At 37.0% G+C, this 14910-nt stretch overlaps 2 protein-coding genes across 5 annotated transcripts in view; one reads left to right on the top strand and one right to left on the bottom strand.

Annotated features, from left to right (window-relative positions):
* Positions 1–4267, bottom strand: part of LOC127502950 (uncharacterized protein C2orf81) — a 25456-nt gene extending 21189 nt beyond the window's left edge. For 2 of the 3 annotated variants that reach the window (XM_051876447.1, XM_051876446.1), the window contains exons 1-3: positions 4128–4267; positions 2062–2323; positions 240–459 (exon numbers count right to left, since the gene is read on the bottom strand). In XM_051876447.1, the coding sequence (XP_051732407.1) occupies positions 268–459; positions 2062–2310 (441 nt within the window). In that variant the 5' untranslated portion in view covers positions 2311–2323; positions 4128–4267 and the 3' untranslated portion in view covers positions 240–267. The remainder of the gene's footprint in view (positions 1–239; positions 460–2061; positions 2324–4127) is intronic. The other variant, XM_051876448.1, reaches the window with a different exon arrangement.
* Positions 4163–14910, top strand: LOC127502945 (uncharacterized). 2 transcript variants are annotated; one of them, XM_051876438.1, is made up of 11 exons: positions 4163–4327; positions 6116–6287; positions 6400–7719; positions 7793–7932; positions 10520–10724; positions 10823–10927; positions 11014–11207; positions 11310–11451; positions 12072–12695; positions 12804–12881; positions 14427–14910. In XM_051876438.1, exons 1-11 carry the CDS (start codon positions 4313–4315, stop codon positions 14429–14431), a joined length of 3000 nt encoding a protein of 999 aa, XP_051732398.1. In that variant the 5' UTR covers positions 4163–4312; the 3' UTR covers positions 14432–14910. The 2 variants fall into 2 exon arrangements, with proteins under 2 accessions (XP_051732398.1, XP_051732399.1); XM_051876439.1 differs by lacking the exons at positions 4163–4327; positions 6116–6287; positions 6400–7719; positions 7793–7932 and adding an exon at positions 8692–10433.

Here is a 14910-nt window from a genome sequence, read left to right as displayed (position 1 = left end):
ATTGTGTATGTTTAGCCTATATAAGATATGAAATTAATTATTGCATATTATTATATATCTGAATAAATATTTAATATCTAGGTTAACAAAGGGCAATTTGTGAGTAAGAGGATCTTGAGTCAGATGCAACAAACCTCTGTCTGGTCCACCAGTCTTTTCAATTCAGGCTGTTTTGGATGACACATTTTCATTACAAACAAGGATTTCACTGCCCCAACCCCCAAACACCCACATCTCACCTTCTCATACCTGCAGTAAAGCACTATGCTATTGCTGAGCAGCATGCAAAACAGGAACACATCCCTCAGCCCAAGAATCAATAGCACAAGGCCGAGGTTCTGGGTCCTCTTGCCAAAAGGGTTCATGTTCTGGATCATCCCCCTCATCTCTCACCAGCAGAAGACATTCTATCGTCTCCACCAGGTTATTTTGTGCCCACCAAACCGAGAAGGGTATCAACTGGAGGGTATAGGAAGTTTGTGTATGAGCTAAATTAATGCCTCATAAAACCTTTCCTTTGCAAGTAAGCTATATATTCATATACAGTAAGCACCTTAATCAGGGTAGATGCCATATTGAATTTTACGCAGATGAAAACGAGGCTATGAGAGACAGTCCTTCAATCTTTAAAATGGCATGCACTGCCATTAATGTCTAAACCGCTGGCCACAAATGTGAGTACACCCCTAAGTAAAAATGTCCAAATTGGGCCCAAAGTGTCAATATTTTGTGTGGCCACCATTATTTTCCAGCACTGCCTTAACCCTCTTGGGCATGGAGTTCACCAGAGCTACACAGGTTGCCACTGGAGTCCTCTTCCACTCCTCCATGACAACATCACGGAGCTGGTGGATGTTAGAGACCTTGCGCTCCTCCACCTTCTGTTTGAGGATGCCCCACAGATGCTCAATAGAGTTTAGGTACCCTCAGCTTCTTTAGCAAAGCAGTGGTCATCTTGGAGATGTGTTTGGGGTCGTTATCATGTTGGAATGCTGCCCTGCGGCCCAGTCTCTGAAGGGAGGGGATCATGCTCTGTTGGCATTCATGGTTCCCTCAATGAACTGTAGCCCCAGACCATGACACTCCCACTACCATGCTTGACTATAGGCAAGACACACTTGTCTTTGTACTCCTCACCTGGTTGCCGCCACACACGCTTGACACCATCTGAACCAAATAAGTTTATCTTAGTCTCATCAGACCACAGGACATGGTTCCAGTAATCCATGTCCTTAGTCTGCTTGTCTTCAGCAAACTGTTTGTGGGCTTTCTTGTTCATCATCTTTAGAAGAGGCTTCCTTCTGGGACGACAGCCATGCAGACCAATTTGATGCAGTGTGCGGCGTATGGTCTGAGCACTGACAGGCTGACCCCCGACCCCTTCAACCTCTGAAGCAATGCTGGCAGCACTCATACGTCTATTTCCCAAACACAACCTCTGGATATGACGCTGAGCACATGCACTCAACTTCTTTGGTCGACCATGGCGAGGCCTGTTCTGAGTGGAACCTGTCCTGTTAAACCGCTGTATGGTCTTGGCCACCGTGCTGCAGCTCAGTTTCAGGGTCTTGGCAATCTTCTTATAGCCTACGCCATCTTTATGTAGAGCAACAATTCTTTTTTTCAGATCCTCAGAGAGTTCTTTGCCATGAGGTGCCATGTTGAACTTCTAGTGACCAGTATGAGAGAGTGAGAGCAATAACACCAAATTTAACACACCTGCTCCCCATTCACACCTGAGACCTTGTAACACTAACGAGTCACATGACACTGGGGAGAGAAAATGGCTAATTGGGCCCAATTTGGACATTTTTACTTAGGGGTGTACTCACTTTTGTGGCCAGCGGTTTAGACATTAATGGCTGTGTGTTGAGTTATTTTGAGGGGACAGCAAATTTACACTGTTATACAAGCTGTACACTCACTACTTTACATTGTAGCAAAGTGTCATTTCTTCAGTGTTGTCACATGAAAAGATATAATAAAATATTTACAAAAATGTGAGGGGTGTACTCACTTCTGTGAGATACTGTATTTACATTAATTGAATTTTCAGCTTACCTGACTTTTTAAATACACCTGATAACATCTGTCCATCACTCTTTCCATTAGTTCTGCTATAATGTCCACCACCACCTCCTCACCCTCCTCCTTGGTGAGCATGCTGGTCCAGGTGGACTCAGTCAGGAGGCCCGGTACAATGTCTACGGTCTCAACGGGCTGGACCACGAGCGGCAGAAGAGCAGCACTAACTGGGACAGAATCAGTGCGGCTTTTATCGGCCCGTGATTTGGCAGCTGAGCGACGCATGGTTTTCGTTTCTCTGGCAAAAATAAAATAAAATTAAAATAACTAGGGCCAGAGGGAGAGCAACAGGACACCAAAAATGCAGTCTTGGTTCGCTTTTGGAGCATGCAATATGTATCTGCCTATGCTGAAATCCTAATGCAGCACAATGTAGAATAAACAAAAGGATAAATTAAGGATTAGTTAATAGTTGTCACATGCAGAAGTTGTCATGGGTAAATCTGGGTAAATCTCAGTTGCTATAAAGTTTTGAGTCACTATTAGTGAGGCTGTGTAGAGTGTCTGAATTCAGAATACTAGTACACTACTCTTACTACACGTGCCATATAAATTACATGGGTGAAAAGTAAGAGCAGTATGCTAGTATGCTTACCAATTGCTAGTATGCTGTTTTCACCAATGCTGCATCCAAAATTGAATACTTCCCTACTACATAGTATGCAAAAACAGTATGTGAAAAGAGTAGTATGTCCGAATACATATTCGAGAAACAATAGGCGAAAAGTCCCCAGATTACCTACTTCCGCCGAGATTCTGAAGTGCGCATTAGATGGACACTTCACTATCCCCTGAGGCCATGGGAGAGGATTTATGCATGGAAGTGAAGCGACGCAACTGACGCTGGTAGGTCATGTGACTGTAACAACATGGCGGATGTAGTACGTCCGAATTTCATTCATACTACCCATATTCATACTATATAGAACATACTTTTTTAACGGTTCTGAAGTAAATTCAAATTCAAATGTAGTACCTACTCAGACAGTATGCGATTTTGGACACAGGGCAACAATACTTAATAAACTTATTTATTAAAGATAAGAATAATTTTATTTTGACCCTCAAAAATGGCCATATCACCCCTTATGAAAAAGAAGTACACTTTAGCATACTTTTAAAAAGAAAACTTATTACAGAAATAATACTTTAAATATATATATATATGTGTAAGTGTGAACTAAATTTAATATTTTTGGACACTTCATTGCATGCTATTTAGAATTATATGAAAATTAATTATAGTTTAAATTAAATTAAATGCAATTAGTTTGACTTTGACATGTTTATATGTAATTTCATAATTACTTCTATTGTCCTTGAAATATGGTTAAAGTGTACTGCCGCATGTACAGACAAGTATTTATGGGAAACTAAAATATACTTTAATTTATACCATGGTCTGTCTGAATACTTGATTTTGATTGGCTGGAAGGTGTGTGTTAAAACTGTATAGGGTGTTTCTTTGCCTCCATGTCATGAATTAAAATTATGTAATACACACACTAGTCTATATATGTGACTGGAATGCTCAGTTTTATTATAGATCAGTGAATGCACACCTAGCCGTAGATTATCCCTTACAATTTCTATTGAAACTTAAATGTCATGTATATAAATATGGGCTAAATGTGTAATTACACATTTTTTAACAGTTAAAACTATAATTAAGTACTTTACATGTTCTTAAGTATGTTAGTCAACACATCCAAATAAGCATAACAAAAGATTATTATAACAATGACTTATGCATGTACTTTAATGAAAGTGCACTTTTTAAAAGTATATTAAATTTAAGAAACAGTAATGAAAGTGTACTCTCTTTAAGTACACATTTAATATTATGTTATCTGCAAGTACGGTTTTTTAAAAAATAATTTTTTGAATATTTGAGGTACACTGCAAGTGCACATTCTTTTGCACAAGGGATGCTTCTAAAGTTATACAGTTGAATTAATGACGGAATTTGCAACAATATTTCACCATTAAGCACTCGACATATTAAAGAAGACGCTACTATGTCGGTAACATTAAAACCTTACCTGTATATCTGTTATTGACCTCGGATCCTGGTTGCTAAGCAGCCGAGAAGCCAGGCGCTTCCGACGATGACGACACCGGAAACGACGAGAGGTTGCAGCCGTATGTTACAGCAATTTCAGAACAGCAATACTAGGCCAGCGGTCTCCGGGAAGAGTTTTAGAACAGAGCTAAGTAGCACATAGTTATGGCGGAGAACACGGTAAGTTCGCTTTTTTGTAATGTTTTATTTATTTTAATATTATCGCTGAACACACACACTTTTGGTGCACGTTCGACTTCCGCTTGAAAAGGTGGTCTGGAGTCTGCAGTGCCATGTTGGTTTGAACGCGACCAGTGCGAAATCAAGAAATGGATCCTTCTTGATTACATTTAACTTGTATCGTTACAAACTCTCTGTCGCAATTATTTAAGTAAAATATATATTTCAAAGCTTATTGACTCCGAATAGCCTTCTGAATTATTCCTATCACTTAAAATGCAAATGCACGGGCCTCTCTCTCTTTCTCTCTCTCTCTCTCTCTCTCTCTCTCACTGTCTGTGTGTGTGTGTGTGTGTGTGTGTGTGTGTGTGTGTAAAGTAAACAAAGTAACGAAATTAATAAAACATCTGTTATGATTTACTCACCCTCATGTCATTACAAACCTATAAAACGTTTGTTTGTTCTTCGAAACACCAATGAAGATGTCTTTAATGAAACCTGAGAGACTTTTGTCCCTCTATTCAAAGTCCATTTCTCCAAAAGTTCATAAAGAGATTGTAAAATTATCTTTATATGGTGGACAGATTTAATTTAGAATTTATTCACATATATATTGATCAACACACATACATAGAGCACATCAAATATGCATGTGCTCGAGAACCAATGAGGTTTCTTCTCGTGTGACACAAGCCATGTTTTAAAGGATTAGTTCACCCAAAAATAAAAATTCTGTCATTAATTACTCACCCTCATGTCGTTCAACACCCGTAAGACCTTCGTTCATGTTCGGAACTCAAATTAGTATTATTTTTATTATTTTTGATCAAATCCGATGGCTCGTGAGGCCTCCAGTGACAGCAAGTTAATTTAGACTTTCAAACGCCTAAAGATATATTTAAAACAGTTCATGTGACTTCAGTGGTTCAACCTTAATGTTATGAAGCGATGAGAATACTTTTTGTGTGCCAAAATAACGAAATAATGACTTCATTCAACAATATCTAGTGAAGGGCTATTTCAAAACACTGCTTCATGAACATTTACGAATCTTTTGTTTCGAATCAGTGGTTCGGAGCATGTATCAAACGATCTCAAACTGCCAAAGTCACAGGATTTCAGTAAACGAGGCTTCATTACATCATAAGTTATTCGAAATTTCAATAGTTCATGTGACTCTGGCAGTGCTCCAAACCACTGATTCGAAACAAAAGATTCGTAAAGCTTCGAAGCTTCATGAAGCAGTGTTTTGAAATCGCCCATCACTAGATATTGTTGAATGAAGTCATTATTTCGTTATTTTGGCACACAAAAAGTATTCTCATCGCTTCATAACATTAAGGTTAAACCACTGTAAATTAACCAGTATAAATTAACTTGCTGTCAATGCAGGCCTCATGAGCCATCAGATTTTATCAAAAATATCTTAATCTGTGTTCCGAAGATGAACGAAGGTCTTACGGGTGTGGAACGACATGAGGGTGAGTAATTAATGACAGAAATTTAATTTTTGGGTGAACTAACCCTTTAACTTCATCAAGAAGTTAAATCTGTTTGTTTCTCTTCATATTCAATTCATATGGATCACTTTTCAGTGTCTTTATTATCGTTTGAAGTGACAAAATTTTTGGTTACATAGACTTTCAATGGTGGGACAGAAATCTCATTAAAAATATCTTCATTTGTATTTCAAAGATGAATGAAAGTCTAATGGGTTTAATGCTTACTCTAGGCAGTGCCTGGTTGAAATTTTTTTTATCTTAACTATGTTTTTTTTTTCCTTTGCAGAGACATATTACAATTCTGAAAGGTCAAAAATTCCCTGAGTTGCAGAAATGCACAAAATGCTGCAACAATTTTCATTGTCCTTTTTGTGCGGCCAGTGTATTTAAGCCCTGCAGACCGGACAAAGTCAAATTACATCTGAAAAGCCACTGTAACAAAGCAATTGTCCATGGAGGTATAAGTATATAGTGTACATATACTGTATATGAGTGTATTTTGTGTAGCAGTATATGTTGTACCTCAATATTTTACTAATATACAGATATCTTTTTTTTTTTTTCTTTCAGATTTCACTATTCACAGGTGTGGACTGGGCTGTAGAGCATCACTCCATTTCCACTGTATGTTCTGTTCAACAACAATTCTAAGGAGAGGTGATTTTAAAAACCATTTAGAAGTCTGTAAACATAAGCCGGATTCAGAATCAGCCACAAAAATGCTGTCAAGCACCAGTACGGCAGTGACTGCTCCAACAATCATAACCGCACCGTCAATTACCAATACAACAGGAACCGTTCCTGCAATCATACACACACCGTCAACCACCAGTACAGACGTAACCGCTTTGGGGATTACAGATGGACCGTCACCCACCGGTACAGGCAAGATTCGTGTACGGCCTGTTATTAAAAAAAGATGCCCAATGTGCGATGTCCTCATCAATAAAACCAATCTACAGAAACATATTGAACGGAAACACTCCGACCAGTCAGAATTGGACATTAGTGACACGTTTCAGCTTACAAGCCAGTGTATAGACGAGTCAAATGGGATATTCACAGTTCTTAAAGTTGTAAAAGGCCACAGCGTCCCGCTTCACGTACAATACAAGCTAACGGGAGAAAACCACAGAGTTCTCTGCGAATTGAACGAGTGCCAGGTTAACATAGATATTGCGCAGAGGAGTGGTATCACGTCATACCAGTGCGTGCATATCAGTGCAGCGAGCTTTTGCAAGTCTTTGACTGAGCCAGTCTCACTCAAGGAAGAAGTTTTAACGGAGATGGTGAGAGGAAAATGGTTCAGCGAGAAAAAGAAAAAAGAATGCCTTGCATTGCAACAGCTTGCAAATAGTAGCTGCGTACCACTTTCCGTTCACACCTCAATTGGCATCTCGACAACAAAAACGTTCATTTCGGTTTTTGAGCCCAATGTGTCCTCCTATAGTCCTTTGGGCCGTGTCATGGTTGTTTATTACACCAAATTGAACTCATGGCACTGTCCCTGTACCAAAGTGCGACGCTCATGTCTGCACAAATATGTTGCCAAATGGCATCTATTTCAAACGCACCGTGAGCTATTGAGTACTGATGGATCACCACACAACACACCACATTCAGAAGAGGAAGGCGTCACAGACGACACTCATGTGTATCCCCCCAAAAATCTGGGACTGGAATATATGGTGAATTACATTCTTCAGAACAAGAAGATGCCTGCTGTTCTTCCAGAAGATATGCGCATACCATCGCCACGCAAGGATTACCCACGAAACCTTTGTCCAAATGAAACCTTATGTCAAGGATGTCCAGGCGAAATCCCTCTTAGTGATCCTATTCTAATTACACAGAACGCCAAAATACTGACCAATTGGTGCATTATTCAAGGTAGGATATATTATACGCTTGTGCACGACTCAGCTACATTGTGCTGGAATGTAATGCTTGTTTTAATTGCTAGATGTTGCCACCTACTGTAAGCAGTGCCCGCAGTGTGGGATGTTTTATCGTTACCAAGAGTGGAAAGATGGCCTTCATAACTTCAATGATCACATCATCCTTGACATAACTTTGTGCTTAACCTTAAGGAATCTTCTACAGGTAATCTTCAGTCTGACTATATCAGGCAGTGACATGATGCTTTTTTTTATCTTAAAAGGTTAGTTTACACAAAAATGAAGTTTCTGTCACTAATTACTCACCCTCATGTCGTTCCAAACCTGTGAGGTCTTCGTTCATCTTCAGAACACAAATTAAGATATTTTTGATGAAATCCGAGGGTTTCTGAACCACACATAGGCAGCACTGTCATTACACCTATTGAGGTTCAGAAAGCTACTAAAGACATATTTAAAACAGTCCATGTGACTACAGTGGTTCAACCTTAATGTTATGAAGCGACAAGAATACTTTTTGTGCGCAAAAACAAAAATAACTTTATTCAACAATTTCTTCTCTTCTATGTTAGTCTACTATGCTGTTGATGCAGTGAATGCAGTACAGCACTTCTGGGTTCTAAGTCAGAACGCTGACTCATTATTGGCCGGCTCCTGCGTCAGCATCACAGGCATGCGTCGTGCTGCTCACGTGAACAGCGTCAGCCAATACTGAGCCAGCATTCGGACGTAAACACGGAAGCGCTGAACTGCGTTCACTACGTCAACTGCATAGGAGACTAACAGGGAAGAGAAGAAACTGGTAAATAAAGTTATTTTTCTTTTGTTTTTGCGCACAAGTATTCTCGTCGCTTCATAACATTAAGGTTGAACCACTGTAGTCACTTTGACTATTTTAACGATGTCTTTAATACCTTTCTGGACCTCAAAAGGTGCAATGCCTTTTGTGTGGTTCAGAAATCCTCAGATTTCGAGAGGGCGAGTACTTAATGACAGAAATTTAATTTTGGGGTGAACTAACCCTTTATTCCAAAAATTAATCAATGTCTAGGTGGTACAACTGTCCTTATATCATAATATAAAAAACCCTCATTGAGAGAAGGAAATTCTTGAAAATGAAACCCTAAGTAGTTTAGCATAATATTTTTATTATTATTTAAAAATATATATTTCAACAGAACTGGTTAAAGGTAGGGTAGGCAATTCCAGAGTGGCTAGCAATAGCAAGCTAGCTTTGAAACCATGAGATCCCACCCTCCCTTCAGAGCGCTCTCCAAAGCCACGCCTCCTTCAAAACACATGAACATGCAGGTCGCGCACAGCCAGAGCAGAGTCTGCAAAGTGTCACAAGAGACGGCGTTAAATTACCTCTTGTCTCAAAGCACATACCATTACAATAATAATGAACGTAAACAACTTGACTTGTACCACCTGACTGCTGCAGATTAATTTTGCCGTTGATAGGGCTGCTAGAGAAACACATTATTGGTTCAATACATTAATTGTATTGAATGTGCACTTGTATTGTACTTCAATCTTAAAAGTATAATTTTAAAAATCTGAACTTGCCAATAATATATGAATGAAATTAAAATCCACTTAAGAGTACTTAAAGAAAGTGCACTTTTATGACCGTTTCTTAACACACTTAAGTACACACTAAAAGTGCCTTTTGTTTTACTTTAAGGTACATTTTAAATCATTGTTTCATCTTTTGTCAGGCTCTAAAGAAGTGCACTTATTTTGTTGCGTTAACTAACATAGTAAAGCAAATGTAAAGTACCTGACTAGAATTTAACTGTAGTGTTACTTGATATTACGTGTAATATATTTTAAATGCGTAATTACAAATGTATTTAAATATACAGTATGACATACAAGTACCGTTCGGCAGTACGATTTAACCATATTTATAAGAAAACAAAACAATGAAATTACATATAAATATACTAATTGCATTCAATATAAATTTTAACCATAATACTGTATTTTTATTTAATTGTAACTTACTGTTAAGTGTGTGAAAACATTAGCCTACATTCAGTTCACATGAAAGCATATTCTTTTAAAGTTTATTATTTTCATTTGAAGTACTATACATATACATAATATGCTAAAGTGGACTTCTTTTTCACAAGGGCTACAAAGGGTACATTCCTAAGAATGTTACATGTAGACTTTTAAAAGTTTTTTTTTCTATCATAAACACTCTTAACCATGCCACTGATCCATTAATGTTTTAAAGGATTAATCCACTTTTAAAATAAAAATTTCCTGATAATTTACTCACCCCCATGTAATCCAAGATGTCCATGTCCTTCTTTCTTCAGTCAAAAATTAAGGTTTCTGATGAAAACATTCCAGGATTATTCACCTTTATAGTGGACTTCAGTTGGCCCCAAACGGTTGAAGGTCAAAATTACAGTTTCAGTGCTGCTTCAAATGGCTTTAACCGATACCAGACGAGGAATAAGGGCGAAACGATCGGTCATTTTCTAAAAAAATTATATACGTTTTAACCATAGACGCTCATCTTGAACTAGCTCTCTTCTTCTTCTTCTCTGTTAGAATTCCGGAAATACTTGCACTAGCATATTGTATATGACAATTTAGTTCAAACTTTGACCTGTGGAGGGCAGTAATACACTTAGCAGCGTCTACACTGCCGGAATTCTAATAAAGAAGAAGAAGAAGAAGAAGAAGAGAGTACGTATATTAACACATATAATTCTGTTATTTTTACTTTAAAATGTTGAAAGTGTTCGAAACTTTTTTTTTTCTCTCTCTCTTAGGTCCATACTTCAGTGAGCAGAGCAGTCGAATTTTTACAGCTTATGACAGGTGTAGAGTTTCCCTCTCCAGACACAGTGCTGCAGGCATATTTACAGTTTGAAGCCCTCACAGATCATCAATACAAGTATTCATGCCCCTCCTGTGGCAATCATCCTCCAGTGGTTATCTTGGGTGTACACAAACAGAGCGCTTCTCACTTGTCAGGTATAAAAATGATAATGTTGTTCATCTGCCAGTTTGTTTCTTTGATACTTTTTTAACATGTTTTTTGTCATAGTGAAATGCTCCTGTTATGTTTTCAGAAAATGACATTGAAGAACCTCCAGAGAATTTTGAAGGGGAAGTCAATCTGGAAAAGTTCTGGGAGACACTATCCAAAGAGATAATTTGTCTAGGATTTGCTGCAAGTACTTACATATAGTGCTTATTACACTATATTGTGAACTTTTGAAAAGAATGCATTTTCTGATTTGTTTCAAATTTACTGTTTTAGATGGTGAACACAATCCATTTGCAGTTCCACCAAATTATCAATTTTGGGCTCCTTGGATAGGCAAGAACACACGGCAGTCAGACACTGTGCTAAACACAGAGTTTGAGAAAGTTCGCACATCAAAGTCTGCATCAGAGATTTTAGAAATGACAGTTACAGAGGACAGACTCAGAGAAGAACTTTTCAAACAGAAGGTTTGCTTTATTTGTTAAAAAAAAAAAAAAAAACACTATTAATGCTTTTTTTAATGAAAAAAATTCAAATGAACATTTATGAAATAATATTCTTTTTGATAGGACGATGTGATTAGAAGTTTATGCAACGAATGTGGTGTGGACTCCACCGGATCTCGCAGTGATCTCCTTCTTAGATTGGCCAGTGAAATGAAATCCAGCCAAATATATGACCAAATATATGCAAAAATCTGGAGTTGCTCGGGTGAGCTTAATTTTTACTCTACTGTTTTAACTTCATTCAAAAGTAATATTGTGAAATAATAATACAATTTCTAAGAAATGTTTTCTATTTCAATATATGTTAAAAAGAAATTTATTCCTGTGATGTCAAAGCTGAATTGTCAGTATCATTACTCCAGTCTTCAGTGTCACATGATCCTTCAGAAATCATTCTAACATGCTGATTTGATGCTCAAGAAACATTTCTTATCATCATCAATGTTGAAAACTGTTGCTGCCTAATATTTTTTTGTGGAAATCGTGATGCTTTTTTTTTTCTGAATTCTTTGATGAAACTAAAGAAATGTCTTTTTTTTGACAGTCTTTACTGTTATTTTTGATCAGTGTAATGCATGAGTATTCATTTCTTTAAAAAAATTCTTACTGGCCTCAAGCTTTAGTGTATTTTAAAAGTTTCTAAAAAATAACTAAGAATAATGATATTAATAAAGAATATAGATTTAAATATTTTTTGAAACGTGTGTGTGTGTGTATGTATATAATTTTTTTTTTTTTTTTTTTTTTTTCAATTTATCACTGACCCACTTTTTATTATTAAATGTTACTTTCTAAAGTCATATTTCTTCTCTCATCTATTTTTAGGAGGCTGGGGAGTCATTATGTGCCCCTGTGGAATTGTTTACAGTCTAAAATGCAATCTCCGAGCTGAGAGCCCTCGAGACTTTGCCGATTTGCTGTTATCATGGCAACATATGCCTAATGTCATAATTTATGACTTTGCGCAGGGTCTTGCTACGCACACCAATCTAAGGGCACCGGAAAAGGTTCCCATCTCTCCATTTGAAGGACTCTTGGCGGAGCCAACTCAAGCTAACATAGAACTGGCCAAACATGGACAGCTAAAAGTGTCACTGCCTTGGCTGGATGAAAAAATGGGAATGACAGATCCTCACGGACACCCGGTGACCGGTTCATCTGATCATTATGTGCTTCATAAAAGCAACACAACAGACAGTAGAGATGTTCTAAGGAAGCTCTCGCTCGTGCCTCAGCTGGATGGCAAAGTGAATAGTGAGGTTGCAGAGCAACTATTTGCTAAAATGAAGAAAAACAACTACTTTTTGTCTTTGTCATCAATGCATATGTTTCTAATGAGGAACATCATTCACCATTATAATGAAAACAAGGCCGACAAAGTGAGCACCAGATTAACAAAGAGTTCTGGATCCAACTTGCTAAAAGATGTGTATGGACAAGCTACGTTGGGTAAATTTAGATGTAATTGATATCAAACAACATCAGAAATGAAGTGACATAAAATGGCATTCAAATAAATACAGACTTGTAACTTTAGATTCGTTTGTGTTATAATAGAAAATCCAGGAGGAACCAGAAGCACTGATGATGTGATTGAGGACTCAATCCTGACATCTCTGATGGTTGTGAGCAGCGGTAAGTGTTTTTATTGCCAAGTTATTGCAAATGCCTTTACATCCTTATACAGGTTAAAAGGGGTATTTTAATTATTATCCTAAAGGTGTATTATATCAAACAGCTGCCAGTAGAGTGTGTCGATATTGTCAGCAGTGGTACACTAGAGAGACTTTGGTTTTGATTTTAGTTCATATTTTTAAATGTCTTAAAGGGGTCATGAACTGCATAGTTTTATTGTTTTACAATATTTCCTGTTGTGCACTTATACTGTTAGTATGATATTTTTTACATCAAAAATTGTCATAATTTAGAAATAAAAGACAATTTTCCTACCCTGATTTTAGCCCTCCTATTTGAACACTCTGTTTTAAGGGTAATTCTGCTGTGAGACTTCAGTGTAAACGCCCACTGCTGTGATTGGCTAACATCTTTGCATATGAAATAGCTTAATGTTTTACATGTTTAAATCTCTCAAACTTTTAGCTCATTTTTACTATTACAGTTCTCTAGGTTAACTAGTTGTGTAAAGTGATGATTATATTTAGATCTATGGAATTATATTTAGATCATTGCATGAAAGGTTGCAGTAATGAACACTGTAGCCGATCACAGACATATTGAGCACATGAAAGCAGTGATCTCGTCATTGCAACTCGATTTCTGCACACTAACGAATGCTTTCATAACTAACAGTGCAAACACAATAATGTAAATAAGACATTTGTTGATTATTACGGGAGTCCAGAACTCAGTCACTGATAAACTTGTACTGTTTGATTGACAGCTCAAGCGATTGCAAAGGGAGCGTTCTTTGGTCTCATTCTATTTATAATTTAATCAAAATTTAAATAACAGTTTATTTTCAGCTTACTAAGAGAAACAATGTGAAGTTGACCGTTAAGTCATCACTGGTTTGATTTGCTGACACATAGACAAAGAACATCTGACTGTACATGAATCATTACAAATCAGAAATCACTGGTCACAGATCAGGCATTAGAATTAACACAGTTACTTACGTGTTGTCGCATTACTGTCAAGTCTGTTCGCAAAGCCTGCGCCAAAATTGCAACTGATTTACCAAAGGATCCACAGTGAATAAACCGCATACAAATAAATAATGCTCAACTGAGACATTCACATTGTTGAAAATAAAATAACCACATTCCTAGCATTAGGATCCTTTGGAAGGTGTTATTTTTAGTCCAGGCAGTGATCCTGTGCTCTTCTTTCTTCCTCATCTCACTAACGCCGGTAGGCGGGGCCAAAGTTGCAATGGTGAAGTAGGTGTTGATTTTCTTCTACAGAGGCGGTCTTTCACCTATCTAATTATGTCATAAATACGCACATTCCAGGACGAGTCGTTCGCTGGGTTTGGTAACATTAAAATCTGTTTTTGGACTAACAAGGAAGTTTTCGGTTCTGAAACTTAGAATATATTTTTATAGTATGACGACCATATCAGAAGCTCAAGGAAAATTTGATTTCTCAGTTCATGACCACTGTATCAATCTAAAATAAAAAATATTAATATGTTTGTATTTTTTCTTTTCTGTCTTGAAGCTTGACTGGGCCTTCAGCACAGACAACCCATTTGGAGTTGGAAACAATATTGTAAAATAATTTTTCTTGACCTTCATTTGACTATGGCTTTGAATGAAATGTTAATGACTGTGTTACTTGTGGTTAAAACCAAATGACTGAGAAACCTTTATTATTTTTTCCATAAAATTTTGAATTTACCACTAGGCTAACAATTGTATTCAAAGACTACGGTGTGATTTCTGGATTATGGATGTTATTTATGTTTTTATTTTTATTATTATTAAAATGTAGCATTGTTGTCTGCAAATTGCTTGGATTTTTATATTTCTGCAAGACTGTTAATATAGTTGAAATATATTGTTTATTTCATGTGTGATGTTTAATTTATTTTAGTTTTACTTAAAGCAACATCAATGTGGATGCCATAATTTATTAGGATTTGTTGTTGAATGTTTATTTTGTATTATATATGATTAAACATACATGACTACAAATGCTTAAA

This window comes from Ctenopharyngodon idella, chromosome 20 (genome assembly GCF_019924925.1).
Source record: "Ctenopharyngodon idella isolate HZGC_01 chromosome 20, HZGC01, whole genome shotgun sequence".
Lineage (NCBI taxonomy): Eukaryota > Metazoa > Chordata > Actinopteri > Cypriniformes > Xenocyprididae > Ctenopharyngodon > Ctenopharyngodon idella.
The sequence above is the reverse complement of the archived record's forward strand: the minus strand, read 5'-3'. Positions and strand labels throughout refer to the sequence as shown.